We start from the raw sequence: 27,901 nt of genomic DNA, 5'->3' as shown, positions 1-27,901 counted from the left end.
TTATGTATTTCAAATACCCAAAAACTTTTTAAAATACAGTTTAAATAAAAATCAGTAACGTCATGTGACACCAGTTACTTTTCTCAGCGCGGGTCAGTCTGAACCAATCACAGTCGACTGTTTAGACAAACCGTCAGCGCCACCTGCAGGAATGACAACTTTTCACGTCTCGCGGTCGATTCTGTTATATCTTTAATGTGAAAAACGCGCTTTTTAATGTTTATAACGGACTTCGACGGCGGGTAATTGCGTTGCCATCCTTGTTTACACCTTTTAACGTTGTAATCTCGTTTGTAGTTTCAGTGTAAAGCGGATGTTGTAGGAAGGGGAAATGACAACCGATTAAGGAAGTTTCTCAATCTCGGAATAAACACAAGAAACGCTTGATGAGTGAAACCTTCAGGAGCTCTGAGCGCGTTTGTGAAGGATAGAAACGGTGAAAGCGGATCATGTGTGACGTGACGCGGGACACACCGGTCCGGAAGCTCCGGTACTCGGCGCTGAGGGCCCTGTCCGACCTGCTGGACCCGCAGGACACCTGGAGGAGCGTCATGATGGACATCAGCAAACCCTCCGGAGAACCCAGATACTCACAGCAGCACATCAGGTGATTCACACTGAAAACTGTTCTCTTCATGTTGATGGTGACGTGTATATATCACATATAGAAGAACAGAAAAGTAAACATAATAAAATAAAAAAAAATAAAAAATTTGCAAAAAATTTTTTATTACTAAAAATATATTATATTTATTATTTAATGTTATTATTAAACTTTAATTTTATATTTTCAGTTTTTATTGTTATTTTAGCTTCTTTTAGTATTTGTGTCATGTTTTTGTCATTTTTCTTTTAATTTTTTTTTTTTTTTTTTTTTTTTTTTTTTTTTAGGAATTTTGGCTTATTTGTTAGTTGCTAAACCAACATTTATAATGTTATAACAAATGTTTTTTGTATTATTATTTCACTTACCAAAAAATATTTTTTAATAGTTTTAGTTTACAATAATAACACTAATTATATCTATCAAGAGAGTGTATATATTACATATATAAAAACAGAAAATAAATTGAACAAAATAGTAATCTAATCAACATAAAGTAATCAAATAAAAATGTATGTGTACAAACAGTAAGTAGATTTAGTGTTGTTTTAGTACTATAGAAACGTTTAGTATTTTTAGAAACTAAATGTTATTTATGAATATTTTTAATAAGCTTTCTATTTATGTTTGTTTATTTTATATATTTTTTATTATAATTATTATTGTTTTAATAATTTTATTAAGTGTTTTGTCATTTTTATTATTATTTTTTTAACACTGCTGTTTTACTTAAATTTATTTTTTGTTTTGTAATTTTGGTACTGCATAAGCTTATTTATTTCAGTTAGTTGCCAAAGCATAATTTCTATTTATTATATAATATTTTATTTCAGCTTTATTTCTATTACTGAAAATGTTTTTTTAAATAGTTTTAGTGAACTATAACAATAATATTGATCTAATCCGTCTCTATAAATCCTTCTGTTATTCTGTTCTGCTATTGTATATTTATTAATAATTTAAACTTATTTGAATTTGAATTAAGTTTTTGTAATTTTATTTTTATTTAGTTCTTATTTCATTATTGTTGGTTACTCAAAGTTCATATATATATAATTTTATTATAATATATAATAAAACATATATTTTTATAAAACATTTATTCATATATTCAACTTCTTTAAATAAAATATTTTATTTTTATTGTCATTTTTAAAAATATTATTTAAAAAAAATCTGTTTAACTTAAATTCTAAATTAACTTTTTTTGTTGTTTGTTTTAGTAATTTGAATACTTAAAAATGTCATTTTATTTTCATTTAAGTTTTTGAACTAATATTCCATTTGTATTTTTGTCATTTTTAAAAATTAATATAAAAAAATCTGTTTGTCTTAAATTCATTTTTATTTCAGTTTTAGTCATTTTAGTACTTAAACATAAAAATGTATTTGTATTTTCAAGTTTTTGAACTAATACTTTTGTTTTATTTTATTTTATTTACCCAAATTTGATTTTTAAAAGTCTTAGTTTTAGTGAACAATAACAATACTATCGATCTAATCTGTCTGTCTATAAATCCTTCTGTTATTCTATTCTGTTATTGTATATTTATTAATAATTGAATTTATTTTAATTTTAATTAAGTTTTTGCAATTTTATTTTATTACAGTAATATATAATAATTTAATTATAAATATAATAAATATAATAATTGTATTATAATATATAATAAAACATATATTCATTTTTAAAAATATAATAAAAAATCTGTTTATCTTAAATTCATTTTTATTTCAGTTTTAGTCATTTAGTACTTAAACGTGAACATTTCTTTGTATTTTCATTTAAGTTTTTGAACTAACATTATTTTATTTAATTTTATTTTATTTACCCAAATGTGATTTTTTTAATAGTTTTAGTTTTAATTAACAATGACCACACCGGTCAGAACTCACTACTACAGAACAGGGCTGTTTTGTGTGGTTGCTAGGTTGTTTTAAATGGTTGCTAGGCTGTTTACTGTCTTCCCGCGTCTGTTTTCAGGAGGTTTGAAGCGGTGGTTCTGCAAGGAAAGAGTCCCACGATGGAGATGCTGTTCGACTGGGGAACCACAAACTGCACTGTTGGAGATCTGGTGGAGATTTTGATCCGTCACCAGCTGTTCGCCGCCGTCAGCGTCCTGCTGCCCGATCACAAGATCTGTCACACCGGCGCAGGTACTCTAGCTCAGCATGATTTTATCAGACAATCTCAGTAGCATCTGTAATTCTCAGTATCACGTTGACGTTTGACACCAGGCTCATCCGGCGTGTCCGTCGGCACACTGCAGTGCGAAGCAGCGGTTTCTCCATCCGTGGCGTGTCTGCAGCCGTGCGTCCGTCCTGAGGTCACTAAACCTGTGGAGGACGTCAGCAGACGCGTTCAGAAGGAGACGCTCTTGATGGAGCCGGACAGCAGCACCGGGCCGGAGGAAAACACGTGGAGCGACACTGAAGGTCTGTTACTGTCATCTGACACACAACATCAGTTCAGACATCAGTTACCCATCAGCCACCTCTTTTGACCAGGTTTCTACACGTTCACTCACCGTGAGCTGACGGCCATGACGGGCGACTGGGACGATCGGCCCGTGTCAGACGGCGGGTGTCGGCTGGGCGCCGGCGGGTTTGGCGTCGTGTTCAGAGGCTCCATGGGCGACACACTTGTAGCTGTGAAAAAACTCAATCCTGTGAGTCAGCAGCGCTCGGAAATAATATTTAATTTACTCTAGTTAACTAATGAAGTCAACATGTTTCATGTGTTTGTCTTCTGCATTTAAATAAATGTAGACAGTACATATGATGTAAATAAGCTTATGAAGTATTTGTTAGCACATCATTTAATTTCTGATGTGTTGTAGTTGGACGACAGCTCACCTGAAGACCTCAAGACTCAGTTTAATCAAGAGATTCAAACACTGAGGAGGTAAAAACATATTTAAAAATTCATATTTTTAATAATTCACGTTTACATGACATTGTAAAAATTTTATATCATGAAAAATACACTTAAAATATGTAACAAAATATATAATGTGTGTGTGTGTGTATATATATATATATATATATATATATATATAATAAAAAGTATGGATTAAATATATTTTATATATAATTTTATTATATTAATAAAAAATTATATAATGTAAAATTTCTATAAATAATAAAAAAAACTATATGTACTTAAAATATATAATATGAAATATATAATAATATAAAACTATATATATATATATATATAATTAATTATTATATATATTTTAGAAATTGAAATTTTACAAAAAGCAATTTTATAAAATACATTCTAAAAAATATCAAAGTAAAAATAGTTATGTTATGTTTATATTTAGACATTATAATGCCGTGTTAACCAATAAATTCACTAATTTCAATCTATATTTATTTGAATGATTTCATATTGTAATTTATTACTTATTTAAATTTGCTGATAATTTTTTAACATTTATTTAAAGGTTTATATTTATTTAAAGATGTATATTTACGTTGTTTTTAGATGAAACTATTATTTTAAATATTTATTAAACCATATATTCATATTTATATTTATTTGAATATCTGTATTTAATGATTATATTTAAAGATTTATTTATTTAAAGATTTAAATTTTACGATTTCATGTATTCATATATTTTAGAATATATATATATATATATATATATAAAAAGTAAATAAAAATGAACTGTAAAATACAATAAATGAATAATCATAAATAAAAAGGATAAAAAATATCATAAGCTAAGCATTTACAAACATGCAAATTAGTAAAATGAATTGTTAATGCAACATTACAATCTCTAACTATAAACATAATTTCCAAGAAATTAAAGCAAAACAAAAATATACACTGGTTTTATAAATATGTTAAAAATGCATAAATAAATACATAAAAAAAAGAAAACTAAATTAACCATAAAATATAATAAATTAATCATAAGTAAAACTTGTATAAAAGTAACATTATAAATATATATATAAAATATTATTTTTATTTATTTTTAATATTAGCAATTTTTATTTTGATTATGTTTTTTTATTACATTATTAGAAAGTAAAGACTGAATATATTGTATCATTTATATGTAATTTTATTATAAGGGTGAATGTACAGTGGCAAAAATATAGATATATTTCTCTATGTTTCTAAAAGTATAGAAGAAATGTTTTTGTGAACCATTTTGGACAGAAGCTTCAGCTAAAAGAATAAATGCATGAGAAAACACTCCATAGAGACAAACTCCAAAGATTATGGCTGAAGCAAGAGAAGTTTTCACAATTAATGCACTTTTAATATTTGTTTATATACTCCGCTGTACGAAGTGCTGTGAGCGTTTCTGTCTTTTCTCAGTCTGAAGCATGAGAATCTGGTGAACATGGTTGGCTTCTCCACCGAAGGGCTTCATCTGTGTTTGGTGTATGAGTACATGCCCCACGGGTCGCTGCTGGACCGGCTGGCCTGCGCGGACGGAGCTTCTCCTCTCTCGTGGCACAGCAGATGCTCGATCGGCGCGGGAACCGCCAGAGGCCTGCAGTACCTGCATCACAACCACCACATCCACCGAGACGTCAAGAGGTGAGCGGCAAACACAAAACCAACATCAAACCAAATGTTCCAGCAGCGTCACAGTGTGGCCTGGTTTCTGTGTCAGACACAAACATCTTCTGTAAACAGGCGTTTTTGAAAACGGTTCATTTACATTCATTTCAAATGTAAAGAAAATGTTGCACAAATGCTGCACTTCAGTTTGGTTTGGTTTTCGTAGTAAAAATACTATATATTATGTTTAATATTATATTGATGTGTTTAGGCCTGATATTTATTTATTTATCATTTTTACTTATATCAGCTTTACTTATAATTCATTTATTATATTTTATAGTTATTTTTAATTTTTTATGTATTTATTTATGCTTTTTATATATATATATATATATATATGTTTATAAAACCAGCATATATTTTTATTTTGTTTCGATTTCTTAGAAATTATGTTTATAGTTAGAGATTGTAATGTTGTATTAACCATTCAATTCACTAATTTCCATGTTTGCAAAATGCTTAATTTAGACATTTTTGTATCATTTTTTTCTTGATTATTTTATGATTATTAATTCATTTTATTTTATAGAACTTATAGTTATACTTTATTATTTATATATATATATATATATTTTTTTTTTTTTGAAAATGTTTAATGCTCATGTAAATGTCAATTTGGTTTTGTTTTCTTAACCATTTAATTCATAAATCTATCTATATATCTATATTTATCTATCTATCTATCTATCTATCTATTCGTATATATATATATATATATATATATATATATATATTTTAATTAGGTTTACTTTTAATTCAACCTTTATATTAAAATTTTTACTTAAGATTAATTTTTATTATATTACACATATTGTTATGTATTTAATAGGTTTTATTTAATATTCATAAATATCTTTTGAACATTTTTAATGCTTATATAAATGTCAGTTTGTTTTATTTTTACTTTTATTTATTTTTAATTTAACCTTTATATTTACATTTTAACCTATGATTATAAGTAAATAAATAATGAAAGAAATAAATTATATATATATATATATAATTTTTTAAATATTATAATATTGCAATAAAAAAATAAAATGATAAAAGTATTATATTTTAAAAATATAGTAAAATGTTATTTTTATTTTTATTTTATTTAACCTTTATATTTAAAGTTTTACCTACGATTATAAGTAAATAAATACATAAAAAATGTTGATATATATGTATGTATGTATATCTAATATTATTTATTTATTTATTTATTTTTCAAATATTATAGTATTGTAATAGAAAAATTATTATTCTGAAATTATTATAATATTTAAAAATATATATTAGAATGTTATTTTTACTTGTTTATTTTTTTATTTAACCTTTATATGTAAAGCTTTACTTAAGATTTATATTTATTAATTTGTTTATTAATTTACTAGTTTTTTTTAATAATAAAACCAGAAGTACGTAAATTTGACTTTCTTTAGAATTTTTTTAATTCTTATGTAAATGTCAATTTGGTTTTGTTTTCTCAACCATTAAATTCTCTAATTTGCATGTTTATCTTAGAATTTATACATACATATATATATATATATATAATTATAAAAATATTCTGTTATTTTAAAAATATATTAACATGTTATTTTTACTTATGTTTATTTTTAATTGAATCTTTATATTTGAAGTTTTACTTACGATTATTTATTTATTTAGTTATTATTTATTCACTATTTTTTTTATGTTCTTAAAACCAGAATATATGGTTTGTGCATAAATTTGACATTTAAAAGCTGTATTTTTTTTTTAATTCTTATATAAATGTCAGTTTAATTTTGTTTTCTTAACCAATAATTTCACAAATTTGCATGTTTAGCTTAAAATTTATATTTTTGTGAATATATATACACAGTATATGACCCGCTATTCACAGACTATAAAACATTGGTCCTTCTGTTTAACAGCGGAAACATCTTATTGGACGAGGACTTCTGTCCAAAGATCTCTGACTTCGGGTTGACGCGCGCTTCAGCCAGTCACACGTGCTCGACGGTCATGACGGGGAGGATTGTGGGTACGACGGCCTACATGGCGCCAGAAGCCCTGAGAGGAGAAATCACTCCTAAATCTGACATCTTCAGCTTCGGCGTGGTTCGTCCTGTTAACATTTACCAGTTACTGATGTTCAGACGTCTGTACAGTTCAGCAAGTGTTTGTCTGTGGTTTGTGCAGGTGTTGCTGGAGATCCTGTCTGGTCTTCCTCCGGTGGACGAGAGCCGTGATCCCAAACTGCTGGTCGGTGCGCGTTCATTCAGAAGATTTTCTCAACTCTCCGCGTCCGTCCCAGAGAGTCTGACCTGTGTGTGTGTTTCAGATGGAGATGAAGGATGAGATCGATGATGAGGAGATCTCTCTGGAGGAGTTCATCGATGTGAAGATGGAGGGATGGCGGATGGAGGAGGTGGAGAGGATGTATGACGTGGCGTCTCAGTGTCTCTGTGAGAAGAAAAACAAAAGACCCACGATCACTGAGGTGTGTTTGTGTGTGTGTCATCTTGTACTCACCGTTCAACCACTTTCCAGATATTCTCATCAGTTTAACTTGAGAAATAATATTTTACAATATATTTTTAAATATATATACATATACATATTTTTTTACATATTTATATATATATATATATATATAGTTATATTTACTGTCACTTATATTTATTTCTAATTTAACCTCTATATTTAATGTGTAATCATAAATTTGACTTTTATAATTGTTTGATATTTAATTTAATTTATTTAAATAAAGTTATTTTTTAATATTGATCAAATCATAAGTACATACAAATTTGACATTTGAAAATCTATGAAAATGTAAAAAAAAAAAAAACACACACACACAAACAGGATTTATTTATTTATATATTTATTTATTTTACTTTTTTATGTGATTTATTCTTATTTTAAATATTTATTAAACCAAAAAAATATATAAATATGACATTTAAAAAGCTGTTTTTTTGTTTGTTTTTATGTTTTGGAAACTATAGTTTAGATTATATTGCTGTTAAATGCTTGGCCAAAAATGAACATTTAATATTGTTATTTATTTAAATGATTGCATTTAAAGATTTGTTTATTTAAAGATTTTAAGAGTATGATTTAATGTATTTTGTAGTTGTTTTATACTATATATTTGTTGTATGTTGTAATATAGTCAAATATTTACTGTCACTTATATTTATTTCTATTTATTTAACCTCTATATTTAGTATAATTACTAGTACTAGTACTAGTTTAATCATCATAAATTTGACTTTTATAAATGTTTGATATTTAATTTAATTTATGTAATAAAAGTTATTTTTAATATTTATCAAATCATAAGTATATACAAAAAAAACACACAAACAGGATTTATTTATTTTACTTTTTATGTGAAGTTATTATTTTAAATATTTATTAAACCAAAAATATCTAAAAAAAAAAAAAAAAAAAAAAGACATTTGAAAAGCATTTTTAATTGACATTTTTTGTTTGTTTGTTTTTATGTTTTGGAAACTAAAGTTTAGTTTATATTGTTGCTAAATGCTTTGCCTATATATGTATTTTTTTTAATTATTATTTTTTTTAATATTTACTGTCACTTATATTTATAGTAGGCAGGTATATAATAGGTAGTACTTTATAATTGCTTGATATTTAATACTTTTTATATTTATCAAATCATAAGTATCTACAAAAAAAATGTTAAAAAAACACACACAAACAGGATTTATTTATTTATTTAACTTTTTATGTGAAGTTATTATTCTAAATATTTATTAAACCAAAAATATCTAAAAATATGACATTTAAAAAGCTGTTTTTTGTTTATTTGTTTTTATGTTTTGGAAACTATAGTTTAGTTTATATTGCTGCTAAATGCTTAGCCTAAATATATATATATATATATATATATATATATATAGGTAGGTATATAAAAGGTAGTATTTTATAATTGCTTGATATTTAATACTTTTTATATTTATCAAATCATAAGTATATACAAATTTGATATTTGAAAAGCCATAAAAATGTTAAAAAATAAAAAGTTTCAATTTTTTTTTTTTTAATTTAAAATTTAACATTTTTTAAAATTTAATTAATTAATTTATTTTTAAAATATATATGTTTTTTCAATTGTCAGGTTCTCTCTGAGCTGGAAGATCTTCATCACAAACAGTCCCAGAGCTCCGGATGAACTGCTCAGGGTAAATCAATATTTCTCACACATTCCTGTTGAATTTCAGCCACAAATCTCACAAAACGCTCATTTTTTTATGACCCAGAATGTCTTGTATGATTCTCTCTTGCATTATGTAATAAAAGACAGTCCATTGCAATGATTTAAATACTTTATTTTTTCTCTAAAAAAAACAAAGTTGTACATAGACGAGTATCTGAGACGACCGTACACACACACACACACACACACACGGCACAGACAGGCTACATGTGAAACTCGAGAGCGGCTGCCGTCACAGTACGGACGCTAAACAGTGGTTTGCCAAATGACTGTAGACACTGCTCGTTTTGACCTAAAAGTGATTCAATCGAATTCACCCATGTATTTTTCCATCTTCCCTTTTTAGACTACTGCGTCCCGATCTGGCTCCATCTTAATGCAAATCAACCCGGTGCCTCGGGAGGCACAACGGGGAAAACACAAGTCAAGCCACAATCAGAGACAAAAACATCGTAAAACAAAACAACAGAACAGCATTTGCATAGAAAAATGAGCATCCTGGCACATGGGAACCAAAACAATCATATCAAAAGATGAGTTTACGTCGTAAAAAAATGAGTTTGATCCGTCGGGTGTGAGCCGTGATTAACATCTCCCTCGTGTTTGGTAAAAAATAGAAAAATAAAACGATATAAGACACAATAAAAGGAATGGTTTGCGGAGGTCACGTCTTCAGCAGTAACTACGACCTGATTGTGAGTTTGGCACAGTTTAAAAATCACAAAAGCCTTGTACAATATGGTTTAGTAATTCGTTTGCTTGCTTTAAAATTGAAGGACACCTCGTAAAACGCACCGCGGAGGTGTTTGTGTCACGTTGTGCATAGTTCTGCGTCGGTTTCTGCAGGAAATCGTGAGGAATAAATGACGTGGCCTCTCGGATTGGCGTTGCTCTGCTGATGGTTAATCGTCGGCCTCCTCGCCGTCTCCGGGTCGCCGCGTGATCCTGCGCTCGCCCCTTCTGCCCGGCGGCCCGCGCGGTTTGGCGAACGCCTGCTTGTGCGCGTGCTGCTTGGGATGGACCTCGTCGTACAGGAAGTCGGCCGTCAGCTCGTCGCCGTTATCGATCTCCATCTGCGGGGGAAAACACACTGACTTTAAGAGATGAACGTCACAAACGTCAATTTAGCACAGACATTATGACTAAAAATGAACGTTCTGGTGCTCTACGGTCACTTTTGGCCAAAAATAAAATTACGTTTTTTTTTTTTAGAATTTTTGATTTGATTTGATTTGACGTTTGATACCAAACTAAATTTAAATTTAGACTTAAAGCTCATGTTTTGCGATATCAACTTCAAATTTGAAACACACATTGTTCAGATTGATTGTCTCACAGTTTTACAGTATTTACAATGTTTTGTAAAATATAGAATTTGTAAAAAAACAAAAACAAAAAAAATATATATATGTAGTATTTTTGTGCATTTTTCATGACAAACTTGTTTCACTAGAAAAAATGAGAAACTAAGCTATTTTAAAAAAGAAATAAAATTAGAAAAATTTCCGAAATTAGAATTAAAATGTACAATGTACAAAACTAGAAATAAAATTAGAAAATACATTTTAAAAAGGAATACAATTTTTACAATTTAATGAGGAAATAAAATAAAATGTAGGAATTAGAAATTAGAAATAATTAGATTTAAAATAATAGGAATATAGAAATTAGGGGAAAAATTATAGAATTAGAATTGAAAATGAAAAGACTTAGAAACTAGAAAAATTAGAAAATAATACATTAGAAACTAGATTAAAAAAAAAAACGTTTTAAAAATCATTTCAGCTCACATATTGAGTAAAAATGAATGTTCTGGTGCTCTACGGTCACTTTTGGCCGAAAAATAAAATTACGTTTGGTTTTTTTGGAATTTTTGGTTTTTGTATTTGAGAAGGTTTTGCCGCTTGCTGTGTGGAAAACAATAATCATGGACATTAAATTAAATGGTACTGAAAATAAGTGTCACACTTGTACAAAAATGACCAGAAATGAAGCAAATTTCATCTAGTGGAAACGTTTGATACAAAACCTAAATTGGACTTAAAGCTCATGTTTTGCGATATCAACTTTAAATTTGAAACACACATTATTTAGATTGATTGTCTCACAGTTTTACAGTAAAACATGTTTTGTAAAATATGTAAAATATAGAATTTGTAAAAAATATATATATATATATATATAAATCAGAAACGCTGAGGTTTAGAGATGAATGTCGCAAACATCATTTCAGCTCAGATATTGAGTAAAAATGAACGTTCTGGTGCTCTACGGTCACTTTTGGCCAAAAAATAAAATTATGTTTTGTTTTTACGTTTTGTTCAAATTTCATGTAGTGGAAACTTTGATACCAAACTAAATTGGATTTAAAGCTCATGTTTTGCGATAACAACTTCAAATTTGAAACACACATTGTTCAGATTGATTGTCTCACAGTTTAACAGTACAACATGTTTTGTAAAATATGTAAAATATAGAATTTAAAAAAAAAAAAAAAAAAAAAAAAAAAAAAAAATTTTTATATATATATATAGTATTTTTGTGCATTTTTCATAACAAACTTGTTTCACTAGAAGTAAAATGAGAAACTAATATATTTTTAAAAAAGAAATAAAATTAGAAAAAAATTACAAAATTAGAAATTAGAATTAAAATGTACAATGTACAAACTAGAAATTAAATTAGAAAATACATTTAAAAAAGGAATACAATTAAAAAAAAATAAAACGTAGGATTTAGAAATTAGAAATAAAATTAGAATTAGATTTAAAATAATAGGAATATAGGAATTATAGAATTAGAATTGAAAATGAAAAGATTTAGAAACTAGAAATAAAATTGAATATAATATAGAAAATAATAATATAATAATAATATAAATAGAAAATAATACATTTTTTTAAAAAGAAAAAAAAAAACATTTTAAAAAGATAAAATTAGAAACGCTGAGGTTTAGAGATGAACGTCGTACACGTCATTTCAGCTCAGATATTAAGTAAAAATGAACCCTCTGGTGCTCTACGGTCACTTTTGGCCGAAAAATAAAGTTACCGTTTGTTTTTTTTAGAATTTTTGATTTTTGTATTTGAGAAGGTTTTGCCGCTTGCTGTGTAGAAAACAATAATCATGGACATTAAATTAAATGGTACTGAAAATAAGTGTAAGTGTAAAATAAAATGACCAGAAATGAAGCAAATTTCATCTAGTAGAAACGTCTGATACTGCGCCCTAACTGCATTTTAATAAAAAGCTCATGTTTTGTGATATCAACTTCAAATTCGGAACACACATTATTTAGATTGATTGTGTTATAGCTTTAGAGTAAAACATGTTTTGTAAAATACAGAATTTGTAAAAAATATATATATATTTTGTTATGAAAAATGCACAAAAAAAATAAAATAAAATAAAAAAATATATATAGTATATATAGTATTTTTGTGCATTTTTCATAACAAACTTGTTTCACTACAAGTAAAATGAGAAACTAATATATTTTAAAAAATAAATAAAATTAGAAAAAATTTAGAAATTATAATTAAAAGTTACAATGTACAAAACTAGAAATAAAATTAGAAAATACATTTAAAAAAGAAATAAATTTTTTTGCATTTTAATAAGGAAATAAATAAAATGTAGGAATTAGAAATGTAGAAATTAGAAATAAAATTAGAATTAGATTTAAAATAATAGGAATATAGAAATTAGGGAAAAAATATAGAATTAGCATTAAAATAATAAGATTTAGAAACTAGAAATAAAATTAGAAAATAATCATTTTAAAAAAGAAATAAAAAATTACATTTTTAAAAAGATAAAATTATAAACAAAAATAGAAATTACAATTAAAATGACAAGAATGTAGAAATTAGAAAAAAGTCTAATTAAAATAATGTAGAAACGAGAAATACAATTAGAATTAGAAAAAGAAATAAAATTATAAACAAAAATAGAAATTAGAAGTAAAATTAGACATTACAATTAAAATGACAGTAATGTACAATTCAGAAAAAAATGTATCAAATTAGAAATTAGAACTAAAATAATAAGAATGTAGAAACTAGAAATAAAATAAGAAAACAACACATTTTTAAAAAGAAATAAAATTAGAAACAAAACCAGAAATTAGAAATAAAACAACAGAAATGCAGAAATTAGAAATAAAATTAGAAATCACAATTAAAATGATTGGGATCTAGAAATTAGAATGATATAAATGAATTGATAAATTAAAATTATAAAAATTTATAAGTTAGAAATAAATGAGAAACAATACATTTTAAAATAATAAATATAGTTTTTTTTTTATTCAGATTGCCTTTAATAATTAAACTTTTAATAGTGTATTCTTCCAAGGAAGGATGGAAGTCCTGTAACCCATTTTTGCTTTTGTTTTTTACACACTGCAGACGAGTTATAATGACGTGCCAATTTACTGTATGTAGAGTTGAACTTCTTTAACCTAGAATATTCCTCTAATCATGTCCTGAACAGAACGAGCCAAACCAAACTGACCTTCTTCGCCACCTCCATCTGCAGTTTGTTCTCCACCATCTCCAGCAGCGGATTCTTACAGCTGGAATAAAGCATCCGCTCGCGGATCCCACAGCTGTATCCCGGCATGGAGTAAATAAACACTGAAACGACACCAGCAAACAAACCGCAGTGTTATCTTACTATCACTGGAGTTTTATTCATATGTGGAATGTTTTTTGTTTATATATATATATATATATATATATATGCATTTTTTTATATTAAAAAAAACATACAAATATTATAATTTTTTTTTTTTTAAAGTCTGGTAATATAAACGATATAGATGCATTTAAATGAAACATATTGTTGTATATTCATATATTTTGTGTTCATTTCTTTTTATTTTCATTTTTTGTTATTCTTTAAATGACTAATAAAAATGTCAAAAACACAAAATATATTTCTAAAACTTTAACCAAAATTAAAATAAAATAGAAAAAATATTTTAAATATATTATAAACATTAAAATATTATAATATATATTTTTAAAAGAATTTTTTTTTAATTTCTTTATTTTAATATTGTTTAAAATGACTTAAAAATATCAAAACCACAAAACTAATTTTCTAAAACTTAGAAAAAAAAAATATATAAAAATACTATTATGTATATATAATAATATATATAATTATTATGTATATATAAGTACAAACACATTCATGTATATATTTAATAAATATTTACAAGCATATGTATTTATTATAATTTTTATATAATTTATATTATATATAAATAAAATCATTTTGTATATTAATAACATATTTCTCATATATATACACATTAATTTGTGTGTATTTATATATACATAATAATTACACACAGTACACACACATATATTAGGCAAACTTAAACTTTTATTTTGTATGCGATTAATCACGATTAATCGTTGACAGCCCTAATATATATATATATATATATAAATAATAAACATAAAAATATTATAATATACTTTTTAAAATAAAGAAAAAAAAATTATATCTATATATTTTGTTAATTTCTTTTTATTGTAATTTTTTGTATTTTTAAAATATTTTTTTGTATTTTTTAATAGTTAAACGTCAGTGAATAAAAACTAAATAGATGCATTAAAATGACTAATAAAAATGTCAAAAACACAAAATTAAATTTCTTACACTTTAACCAAAATTAAAATAAAATAGAAAAAAAACATACAAATATTAGAATATATATATATATATATATAGTTAATTTCTTTTTTTTTTTTTTTTTTTTTTTATAGTTAATGAATAAAAGTCAGTGAATAAAAACGATATAGATGCATTAAAATGACTAATAAAAATGTCAAAACCACAAAATTACATTTCTAAAATTAAATAGATTAAATTATAAACATGAAAATATTATAATAATAAAATATATTTTATTTATTTTTTTTAATATTTATATATTTTGGGTTAATTTTTTTTAATGGTTTTAGTGTAGTGTTAGTGAACTATACTGTGGTTTAGAAGGACAAAAACATCATAATCACCTGCAGACTCCAGGTAGTCGCCCTCATGTGAGTGTTTATAGCGGAAGAAGTGATAACGCGCCGCGTCTTTGGGGATCCGCTTGGGCAGATCCTTCACCTCGGTGGCGTCCGTGCTCGACAACACGATCAGCTCCTTCTCAAAATTGATGCTCTTTGGAAATAAAACAACAGATGTGAACCAAAAACTGTTGTTTTATGTCTGTTATTGACTGAAATGACTGTTGAATTGTGGGAAGTGTGTTTCTCTCACCAGCTGAACGTAGTTGAGTTTTTTGTCCTTGAACTGTTGTAACGCGGCTACGGCCTCTCCGTCCAGAGGGAACGCAACACCCTGAAGAGTTTGCTTAGTAGTGTTCACGTTAATGTCTGTCTGAACCTGCACGCACACACACACACACACACACACAGTGAATAATTAATAACATATGACATTTGTGCATTCAATGTACATTTGATCAATTCATGCATTCTCTAGAAAATGACCAAGGTGACCAAGGTCTCTCTGATCTCTCTGTCATTTAATCAGTGCTGCCAGCTCTTATCTCTGACATACAGATGGTGCTTTTTAAGGAAAATGAAACTTCGAGTTCCTGTTTGCACTGTCCTGCTCTCTGATTGGCTGCTTTTAGTGATGTTTCACTGCATGTCCTTATATGGTCGTGAGTTTGGCACTGATGATTCTTACTCGAGATCACATGACTGACTCACTCACTAACAACATGTTTAAAATGCATTTTAAAAGACCCTTACAAATAGTTTACTACAGGAATTACTATCAAAAATGAATAGTAAACAAGACATTTATGAATTCTATTTCAAATAAATGCTATTTGGAAAGACCCTTAAAATATTTATGATGTTTTCCACCAAAATATCACAGTTACTACAGTAACTACTATAAAATGTGACATTTTATAGCAAAAAAATACATTTATTATGTTACAAAAGATCTATATTTCAAATAAATACTATATGTATATATTTTTTAGACATTTTAATGTTACAAAATATATTTCTCCTTTAAAAGACCGTTACAACTACTATAAAAATTATATTTTATGGTAAATGATATATTTAAAATGTTACAAATGTTTCAAGTAAATGCAATTTTAAAAGATCCTTAAAATATTTATTATGTTTTCCACCAAAATATCACAGTTACTACAGTAAGTACTATAAAATGTGACATTTTATAGCAAAAAAATTAAAATAATATATATAAAGAAAATTTTGGCTTCCACCAAAATACCATAGTTACTACTATATATATATATATATATATTTATCATGTTTTTTTTTTCATCAAAATTCCACAGTTGCTACAGTAACTACTAGAAGAATTAGATACTTTATGGTAAATGATACATTTAAAATGTTACAAATGTTTCAAATAAATGCAATTTTAAAGACCTTTAAAATATTTATTATGGTTTCATCCATCCTATGATTTCCCCAGATAAGCTAATTGTTTCATATGCTGCACTGCGCTTTGACAAAATATATATATTACATCTGAATCGGATACATCTGAAAACTGAGTTTTCGTTTTAAAACGCTCTCCGTCCACACTAGAGTTTTCAAAAAGTTTTCATCCACACTGAAATGTAGGAAAACGTTAAATTCGACATACTGCGCATGCGTAACAACTCACTGAGATGATACAGACGGAAGAGACATAATACGTTTTCACGCAATTCTTGGCAGGATCATTTTATTTACGGAAATATCTCATCATTCACTGACGCGTCCATGTCGTGCGCTCTCATGTTTGATCTAAAAAGCAGCTGCCCTCACGTTTAGCTGCAGGAGTCAGGATAGCAACTGAGAGTACATTTTCTGTCATCTTTTTACGACTGTAATATGAAGAGTGTACAAATATATCTTTAGCAGCAGTGTGAAAGTGAATAGCACATAACAACCACAATTACCGGTATAAACACGGATATCTATTGATACAATATGCGTCACATGACTAAACATGCGTCATCGTTTTCAAAAGCCTCCGTTTCCTTGACCAAAAACGCCATCTCAGTGTGGACGGAAGGTCAAAATGGAGAGAAAAAGATGCGTTTTTAAACGAAAATGTATTAGTGTGGACATGTCCTTAGTTACTACAGTAACTACTAGAAAAAAAAAAATAGATAAATAGATCTAAAAATAGATATTTTATAGTAAATGAGACATTTTAATGTTACAAAATATTTCTATTTCAAATAAGCACTCTTTTAAAAGACCATTATAACTATTTATCATGTTTTTTTTCCATCAAAATTCCACAGCTGCTACAGTAACTACTAGAAAAATGACATATTTTATGGTAAATGATACATTTAAAATGTTACAAATGTTTCAAATAAACGCAATTTAAAAATATTTATCATGGTTTCCACCAAAATACCATAGTTGCTACAGTAACTACTTTAAAAATACATTTAAAATGTTACAGAATTTCAAATAAATGCTATTTTGAAAGATTCCTAAAAAATATTTATCATGGTTTCTACCAAAATACCACAGGAACTACTAGAAACAAACAAAAAAAAAATTATAGTAAATGAGATATTTTAATGTTACAAAAGATTTATATTTCAAATAAATGCTATTTTAAATGACCTTGTGCTAAATAATCCATGGCTTCCAGCTAAATCCCACAGTTGCTACAGTAACTATTATAAAAATGAGATATTTTATGGTAAATGATACATTAAGATGTTACAAAAATTGAAATAAGTGCTATTTTAAAAGAACCTTAAAATATTTATTGTGGTTTCTACCAAAATATCACAATTACTGCAATAACTACTATAAAAATTTGACATCTTATAGTAAACAAGACATTTATTGTGTTACAAAAGTTTTATATTGCAAATAAATACTATTTAAATTTTTTTTTTTTTTTTTGGTTTCCACCAGAATACCTTAGTTACTACAGTAACTACTAGAAACAAATAGATATTTTATAGTAAATGAGACATTTTAATGTTACAAAATATTTATATTTCAAATAAATACTCTTTTAAAAGACCATTATAAATATTATGTTTTCCACCAAAATATCACAGTTACTACAGTAACTACTGACATTTTATAGCAAACAAGACATTTATTATGTTACAAAAGATTTATATTTCAAATAAATACTATTTAAAAAATTACTACAGTAACTACTAGAAACAAACAAACAAAAAATTATAGTAAATGATACGTTTTAATGTTACTAAATATTTATATTTCAAACAAAATACTCCTTTAAAAGACCATTATGAATATTTATCATGTTTTTCCAATAAAATTCCACAGTTGCTACAGTAACTACTAGAAAAATGAGATATTTTGTGGTATATGATACATTTAAAATGTTACAGATGTTTTAAATAAATGCAATTTTAAAAGACCCTTAAAATATTTATTATGTTTTCCACCAAAATATAAAATTTACTACAGTAACTACTGACATTTTATAGCAAACAAGACATTTATTATGTTACAAAAGATTTATATTTCAAATAAATACTATTTAAAAAAATTACTACAGTAACCACTAGAAAAAAAAAATGGATATTTTATAGTAAATGAGACATTTTAATGATACATTTTAAATTGAAATAAGTGCTATTTTAAAAGAACCTTAAAAAAATATTGTGGTTTCTACCAAAATATCACAGTTACTGCAATAACTACTATAAAAATTAGACATTTTATAGTAAACAAGACATTTATTGTGTTACAGAAGTTTTATATTGCAAATAGATACTATTAAAAAACGTTTTTTTTTTGGTTTCCACCATACCTTAGTTATTACAGTAACTACTAGAAACAAATAGATATTTTATAGTAAATGAGACATTTTAATGTTACAAAAGATTTATATTTCAAATAAATGCAATTTTAAAAGACCCTTAAAATATTTATTATGGTTTCCACCAAAATACCACAGTTACTACAGTAAATACTATCAAAAAGAAATTATGTGCACTACATTACATATGTATTATATTTTTACCGATGTCTTTATTATTTAATAAAAACAAGTTTTTATTACAGCTACACATTTCAACAATGAACTAGAGTAGAAACATAATATACACTACCAGTCAAAAGTTTCTGAACAGTAAGACTTTTAATGTTTTTTAAAGAAGTCTCTTCTGCTCATCAAGCCTGCATTTATTTGATCCGAAGTACAGCAAAAACAGTACAACTGTGAAATATTTTTACTATTTAAAATAACTGCTTTCTATTTGAATAGATTTTAAATTGTAATTTATTCCTGTGATTTCAAAGCTGAATTTTCATCATCATTACTCCAGTCTTCAGTGTCACTGATCCCTCAGAAATCATTCTAATATGCTGATTTGCTGCTTAAAAATCATTTATTGTTATTATTATTATGTTGAAAACAGCTGAGTAGAATTTTTTTTCAGGTTTCTTTGATGAATAGAAAGTTCAGACGAACAGCATTTATCTGAATTTTTATTTATTTTTTTATTTTTTCAGATAAATGCTGATCTTTAGATCTTTCTATTCATCAAAGAAACCTGAAAGAAATGTACTTGACTGTTTTAAATATTGATAATAATAATAATAGTAATAATAAAGTTTGTTGAGCAGCAAATCAGCATATTACAATGATTTCTGAAGGATCATGTGACACTGAAGACTGGAGTAATGATGCTGAAAATTCAGCTTTGATCGTAGAAATAAATTACATATTCAAATATATTCAAATGGAAATCAGTTATTTTAAACAGTAAAAATATTTCATATTTTTACTGTTTTTGCTGTACTTTGGATCAAATAAACGCAGGCTTGGTGAGAAGAAGAGACTTCTTAAAAAAACATTAAAAACTTACTGTTCAAAAACTTTTGACTGGTAGTGTATGTCATTAAAAAAGCTAATTAAAAAAACTGTATTTCAGTTATGATTATTCAATAAATGTAATTAAATGTAACCAAATCCTGGGTCCGCCGTCGTTTCCTCATTCGCTTCATTTTGCAGCGTACTGAAGCAGCAAATACAAATCAGGGTCTGTACACGAAGCGCTCACACCAAAAGCACCTCTTCACGTGATCAAGATGGAAAGTAATAGAAATGTAGTCACTAAATTATGTTTAATTATAATTTACCCTTGAGAATTTCCCTTGATTGACTTAAGAAAGACAACTTACTGATCTACTATTTAAGATTATTATTATTATTATTCTTCTGAGCCAAATTAGAACCACCAAACTCTGTCCAGATCTTCAGACTGGTCTGACTCGGTGTGCTGTATCTTTTCAGACTGATCCGGTTTACAGTTTTCATAAACCAGACTATCAAAACCACCAGAAATCCCATAGACTTACATTGACGGAATGTTCAAATGAGCCAAGACTGTCAAAACTCCCAGAATCCCTTGAGACTCAATCAAGCTTCCCTTTTATGTACTATTTCTAATCCATTCAAACTCATTTAAGCTTCACTCTAATATTTCTAATATTTCTAATCTACCTAAATCATGCTAGCAACATGCTAGTAATTTGCTAATCGTGTTAGCAACATGCTAGTAACTTGTTAATCATGCTAACAACATGCTAGTAACTTGGTAATCATGCTAGCAGCATGCTAATCATGTTAGAAACATGCTAACAACATGCTAGTAACATGCTAATCGTGTCAACAACATGCTAGTAAATGCTAATCATGTTCGAAACATGCTAGTAACATGCTAATCGTGTTAGCAACATGCTAGTAACTTGTTAATCATGCTAACAACATGTTAGTAACTTGCTAATCATGGAAACAACATGCTGGTAAAATGCTGATCATGGCAGCAAAATGCTAGTAACTTGCTAATCATGTTAGCAGCATGCTAATCATGTTAGAAACATGCTAACAACATGCTAGTAACATACTAATCATGATCAAAAATGCTAACAACGTGCTAGTAACATGCTAATCATGCTAGCAAACATGCGAGTAACATGCTAATCATGCTAGTAACATGCTAATCATGCTAGCAGCATGCTAATCATGTTAAAAACATGCTAACAACATGCTAGTAACATGCTAATCGTGTTAACAACATGCTAGTAAAATGCTTATGTTAGAAACATGCTAATCATGCGTGAAACATGCTATCAACATGTTAATCAGGCTAGAAACATGTTAGTAACATGCTAATCATGCTAACAACATTGTAATCAGCCTATAAAAAGACAAGCAACAAGCTAATCATGCTAAAACATGTTAACAACATGTTAAATCATGTAAGCAATGTGTTAAATCATGCTAGCTGCTTTCATACTTTTACAACTGCTTCAAACTTTCAGGCTAGGCTCAAGACAACTTAAAGTTTCTTCTCACACTTTACTCATCTAGTAGTTTCATATGCTGGCATTTTCAGTGCATGGCACATCCTGTCATGCCACGTACTACATATAGTTGTATATGCAACTGCAACAGATGCATTTTGCAGCATTAAAGGTAACGATTTAAACGACAATCGATCATGGAAATGATCACACAGCGAATGCCTCATTCTGTACGTGCTTTCTCAGTTTAAATGCAGCGATCCAAAACAGTGAATGCAATCACCTTTCAGGCAAAACTGCTTCAAGAATGAGCCGCACTGCTGACGTGATCTAATCCCTAGCACACACTGTGTTCACATATGAACATGTGAAAAGCTTTTTAATGACTTTGGTTGTGTTGTTTATCATTATACTGATCATAGGAAGTTCATCTCTCTTAAGTGAATGCAGTTAATGTTTGTGTTCTCATCTACACAGATCTGTCTGTGTGTGTTTGTACCTCACTGAGTTTGATCTGGCGTAGCTCCTCCTCAGCGGCCGTCAGTGGCAGAGGAGCCGATTGAGCCGTCACGTGTTTCTTGTATCCGCTGAGAGAAACATCATCCTGCCACAGATGAACACGCATTATCAGAAATGTTTCTTGAGCAGCAAATCAGCATATTAGAATGATTTCTGAAGGATCATGTGACACTGAAGACTGGAGTAATGATGCTGAAAATTCAGATTTGATCACAGAAATAAATTACATTTTACTATATATTCATATCGAAAGCAGCTAGTTTAAATTGTAATAATATTTCACATTTTTTCATGTATTTTTGATCAAATTAATACAGCCACAGTAAGCAGAGGAGGCTTAAGTTCACATCTGCAATGAACATAACGAACCTTTATGGTGCCGAACATCTCGTCTTTAATGTGTCCGAGGCCAAACTCCTTCTTGAGCGTGGCTCTGGTGGCGGCGTACAGCATTTTGTGCCGCACCTGTCAGAAAAAAGCAGCTCAAACATGAACACACTCACCCAAAAATCATTAGGGTATTAAGTAAAAATCATGTTCCATGATGATATTTTGTAAATTCCCTACCATAAACTTGATTAGTAATTTGCATTGCATTTAGATTTTTTACACCCACAGATTCCTGATTTTCAAATAGCTGTATCTTGGCCAAATAACAATGGAAAGCTTATTTATTTATTCATAAATCTTAATGAAAAAAAATTGACCGTTATGACTGGTTTTGTGGTCCAGGGTTACATTGTTAAGTCGTTTTGGATATAAACGTCTGCTAAATGAATAAATGTAAAAAAGAATTAAATCAGACCCCTTTGTCTTTACATTCACATCGTCTTAAATAATGTTATTAATTATACATATTCATTTAGCTATCATTTATCAATAATTAATATTTAGAACTTATAATGGTTATAATAGTTACATAATTTATATAAAATATATTTTATAGTAATATATTACTTTATATTATTTTATAGATATATTTAATTTAATAATATTTATACTAACAAGTTTTCATTTTTATAATAATACTTATTATTAATTATCCATATTTTTATTCATTTCTTAATAATTTAATCATTATTAATTACTATTTATACATCTTCAAATATATTTTATATATTATTTTGCAAAATGTATTTTATTTAATACTCTTTCATTGAATAATAAAATTAATATTTATTTATAGTATTTATTAATGTTTTTCTTCTTCTTATAATAATAATAACTATTATTATTATTATTATAAAATAAGTTATTAATTATTATATAATTATAATGAGGTTATCAATAATTTAATAAATATTAGTTTATATTTATAAATCAAAATATATTTTATAAATAATTTTATATATTTTTATAAATAAAAATGTATTTTATAAATAATGTTCTATATTTTTCTTTTATATTATATATTGTTTTATAAATATATTTTATTTAATATTAATATTTATTAAATTATTTTCTTTTATAGACATTTAATTTAATAATATTTATACTTACAAGTTTTATTTTTTATAATAATAATTATTATTATTATAAAATAATGTTATTAATTATACATATTCATTTAGTTATTATTCATTTATTAAGAATTTAAAAATTATTAGTTAATATTTATATTATCCTAAAATATATTTTATAAATAACATTTATATATTTGTATATTTTTTATAGTATTTTACTTAATAATATTCATTCTCAAAATTATTTTTTCTTATAATAATAATAATTATTGTTATTATTATATTATTATTAAAAAAATTTGATAATAACAAGGGTCCATAATTATAATGAGGTTATCAATCATGTAATAAATATTAGTTTATATTTATAAAAAAAAGTGATATATTATTATTTTATATATTGTTTTAAAAATATATTTTAACAATATTAATAGTACTTAAATGATTTTAAATAGTAATAATAATAATACATTACAAATTTGAAACTACTAAATATTTTTTAAATAAAAGTCTAACAGATCAGTTTTGCTGTTTTCACAAGAACTGAACGGATCAGCATGTAAACACGTAAGACAGGTCTCAGATCAGTGTTCGTCAGAGTTTAACAGCGCTGACGAGTCTGAACACGTATGAGAATGACAAGAATGCTCCACAGTGACTAAACCGCCTGAAGATCAGTTTATATCCTCTAGTCTGGAAAAAAAGAAACATCTACTGCTTTAAAGAACCAAAGTACTGATCTGAGTAACCTGTAATTAAACACTAAGTGCTTTGTTCATCTCCAAAGCATCATATAGCAGCTTCAGAAATGGTTTAAGAAGCATTGAAGAACCTTTAAGATTTAGAATACGGTCTTGACTGGGGCTCATGTGTCTTACAGGTGAGTGGTCAGGTGACCAGGCGATGAAGATCCACTCGTGTCCCAGGCTGTTGGTGGAGTCCAGGCGGTACAGGATGTAGCAGGGCAGCTCTTTATCCAGCACAGGAAGTAGAAGAGCATCGTAGTCCTCCTCCCAACTACGAGAGGCCGGTTTGGTGAGGCCTAAAACCAGCTCCTCTGAAACCACATCCAGACCAGTCGCTCATTCTGTGTGTTCTGGTTTCTTTCTTTGTGAATTTAAGTGTCACATCTATTTTGCTTTATTTGTAAATGATACCGTGTGCGTTTCATACCGTTTTCGATCACGATCTTCAAGAGTCTGTACTGTCCGTTCCTGGCATTGCCGAAGACGTCCTTCACCTCGTCAGCAGCTAGAAGACCAACGAACAAACACGTGAACTCCAAGCAAACGCTCAGAAACACAAACACGACAGGTATAACAGCAGACAAGTCGACAGAGACCAATTATAATCAATGTAATCAAGGTCTAAAGCACCAAAGTGACTCCTCACTGTGTTTCTGATGATATACAGACACACTATCACAGGAAACGCACAACACGTCTATTATTATTCTGAAACTTTAGCAAAAATGACATCAGTAGCATTTAAACGGAATCATATTAGTCAGAAACAGAGAAGAAGGGAAGTTAACATGGAGGTGTTAGGTTCAATGTTATATTAAAATCTATTATTAAAATAATATCTAATATATTAATATTTATATCTAAAGTAATGTCTATATTTTTTGATGTTATATGCTGGTTACTATATAATTTAAACTGCATATAATAATAATAATGGCGATGATGTAATCAGTGTTATTTTGGTATATTTGAGATACTAATAGTTTTTATTAACACTTTGAATAAGTTTTTATTTTGGTTAAAGTTTTAGGCATTTTGTTGTGCATTTTCTAGTAAATAAATAGGAATATATATATATATATATATATGATAAACATGTCTCTATATTTTTATTTCTGCTTTAAAAAATAATTATCTATTTTATAAATAAAGTTAAACTAAATTAAAATGATAAATGTTAGTTAATTAATTTCAAATGTTAAATTAATACATTTGTAATTTCTAATAAATAAATACATACACACACACATATATAAAATAAGTAAATATGTATATAGTTTTATTTCTGCTTTATTCATTATTAAATAAAAAAATAATTATCTATAATTTTTTTAAGATCAACTTAAACTGAATTAAAATGATAAATGTTGGTCAAGTAATTTCAATAAATGTTAATATCAGTTAATATTTATTTTAAATAAGACATATTTTGAATAAAAAAAATTATTTTTATATTTTCCATTCTTATTATAACTTTAGTTTTAGGAATATTGGTGTGCATTTTTGTCATTATAAATAAATAAATAAATAAATAATATATTATTTCTAATAAATAAATAGTATATATATAATGTCTATATAGTCTATAGCTTTATTTATTTATTTATTTATTTATTTTTACATCAAGTTTAATTAATTTCAACATTTATTTTAAGTAACAAATAGTTTCAATTCGTTTTTATTTTTATATTTTCCATTTTCATTTTCTATTTTATTTTAAAGAACACTAAAAATGACAAAAACACACACAAAAAAAATCACAAACTAATTTTAGTTAAAGTTTTAGTGATTTTTTTGGTGTGTTTTTGTCATTTTTAGTGTTTTTAAAACATCTTTATATAGTTTTAATTCATTTTTATGTCAGTTTTAGTTATTTTAGTACTTCAAATTAAATAAGAAATATTTTGAATAATTTTTTATTTTTATATTTTCCATTTTTTTATAATTTTAGTTAACGTTCTAGGAATATTGTTGTGCATTCTTGTCAATATAAATAAATAAATAAATAATATACGTCTATATATTTTGTTTCTACCTTATTTATCTACAATAAATAAATAAATATCTATTAACTAAATTAAAATGATAAATGTTGGTTGATTTAGTTAAAGTTTTACAAATTTTGTTGTGCATTTTTGTCATTTCTAATAAATAAATAGGATATATATATATATAATGTCTATATAGTCTATAGCTTTATTTATTTATTTATTTATTTTTACATCAAGTTTAATTAATTTCAACATTTATTTTAAGTAACAAATAGTTTCAATTCGTTTTTATTTTTATATTTTCCATTTTCATTTTCCATTTTATTTTAAAGAACACTAAAAATGACAAAAACACACCAAAAAAATCACTAAAACTAATTTTAGTTAAAGTTTTAGTGATTTTTTTGGTGTGTTTTTGTCATTTTTAGTATTTTTTAAAACGTTTATATAGTTTTAATTCATTTTTATGTCAGTTTTAGTTATTTTAGTACTTCAAATCAAAACTACAATAAAATAAGAAATGTTACCTAATTAACTATCAGAAATAAAATAATTTTAAATATATATATTTTCAGTTTACATTTCTTTTATTTAAAGTAACAGTTTTTAAATATAGTTTTAGTTATCTATTATAACCCTGGATGGAATTAGATTAACAGTACATTTGAAAGACAATGCCTGTGGGCAGGTTAATCAAAATAATCCATATATAACAATGCATACAATTATTGTGGATATTATATCCATGCTCAGACACGGTATCGTTCTACAGAGCCATGCATTACAACACATGCAGTCCACACTGTTTTGCACCGGTTCTGTACTGTATTATATTAATGAATGCATGTTTAGTTTGTCCTTTTGCATTTGTTAACATGCACTAATTCATCATAGGTAAGATGCTATGACATGCTGTAGGTGTACAGACACTCTGTTGTGTCGGTGTGAGATCTGGCAGTGCTGTATTATGGGATGCATGTGGAGCTGAAGGCGTTGCCCCCGCGCTCGTGATTGTGAAGCGGATCACTGAAACACAACTCTGGCCATCCCAAAAACACTGATGCGGTCCATCTTGAAGATGATTTTAAGCGTAAACCGCAGGTCAGAGTGAAATCACAGCTGACAGATGCGCCTGATTCACATTTTCATTGATTTTCTAAATGAATCCCGGCGCTTACACGCGTCTCGCGTCGCTCGCTCGTTCTTATCAAACTGATGCTGAGCTAAAAATCGTAAGAATATTTCGCTCTTACCCTGAATACCCGTTTGATGAGACATTATTTCACTCGGCGGAGGATGTTTGGAGACTCTCGATCCCGGAAGAAGGAAGCGGAGCGGCGGTGACGTCACGTGCTTCTGACGCGTCAACAACACTCCCTCCGCTCTGCGCATGCGCGGACATCAAACGACTCCATATAAAATCTTCATTCTCTATC

The 27,901-nt window shown here is 27.2% G+C and overlaps 2 protein-coding genes across 2 annotated transcripts; one reads left to right on the top strand and one right to left on the bottom strand.

Annotated features, from left to right (window-relative positions):
• Window positions 1-142: 142 nt before the first annotated feature.
• irak4 (interleukin-1 receptor-associated kinase 4) lies at window positions 143-14,065 on the top strand. Its single transcript, XM_051099461.1, has 11 exons — window positions 143-607; window positions 2,589-2,761; window positions 2,843-3,040; window positions 3,113-3,273; window positions 3,445-3,509; window positions 4,950-5,174; window positions 7,106-7,292; window positions 7,374-7,436; window positions 7,516-7,674; window positions 9,325-9,388; window positions 13,918-14,065. The coding sequence occupies exons 1-10, from the start codon at window positions 450-452 to the stop codon at window positions 9,376-9,378; spliced, it is 1,443 nt and encodes a 480-aa protein (XP_050955418.1). The 5' UTR covers window positions 143-449; the 3' UTR covers window positions 9,379-9,388; window positions 13,918-14,065.
• On the bottom strand, window positions 9,515-27,829 carry twf1a (twinfilin actin-binding protein 1a). The gene is made up of 9 exons (XM_051099462.1): window positions 27,719-27,829; window positions 24,902-24,979; window positions 24,607-24,785; window positions 22,635-22,730; window positions 22,246-22,350; window positions 15,706-15,831; window positions 15,456-15,606; window positions 13,939-14,060; window positions 9,515-10,496 (listed from the first exon to the last, which is right to left on the bottom strand). The coding sequence occupies exons 1-9, from the start codon at window positions 27,741-27,743 to the stop codon at window positions 10,326-10,328; spliced, it is 1,053 nt and encodes a 350-aa protein (XP_050955419.1). The 5' UTR covers window positions 27,744-27,829; the 3' UTR covers window positions 9,515-10,325.
• Window positions 27,830-27,901: the final 72 nt, after the last annotated feature.

Source organism: Labeo rohita, chromosome 25, assembly GCF_022985175.1.
Source record: "Labeo rohita strain BAU-BD-2019 chromosome 25, IGBB_LRoh.1.0, whole genome shotgun sequence".
NCBI lineage: Eukaryota > Metazoa > Chordata > Actinopteri > Cypriniformes > Cyprinidae > Labeo > Labeo rohita.
Note: the sequence above shows the minus strand (reverse complement) of the source record. Positions and strands in the feature narration are given on the sequence as shown.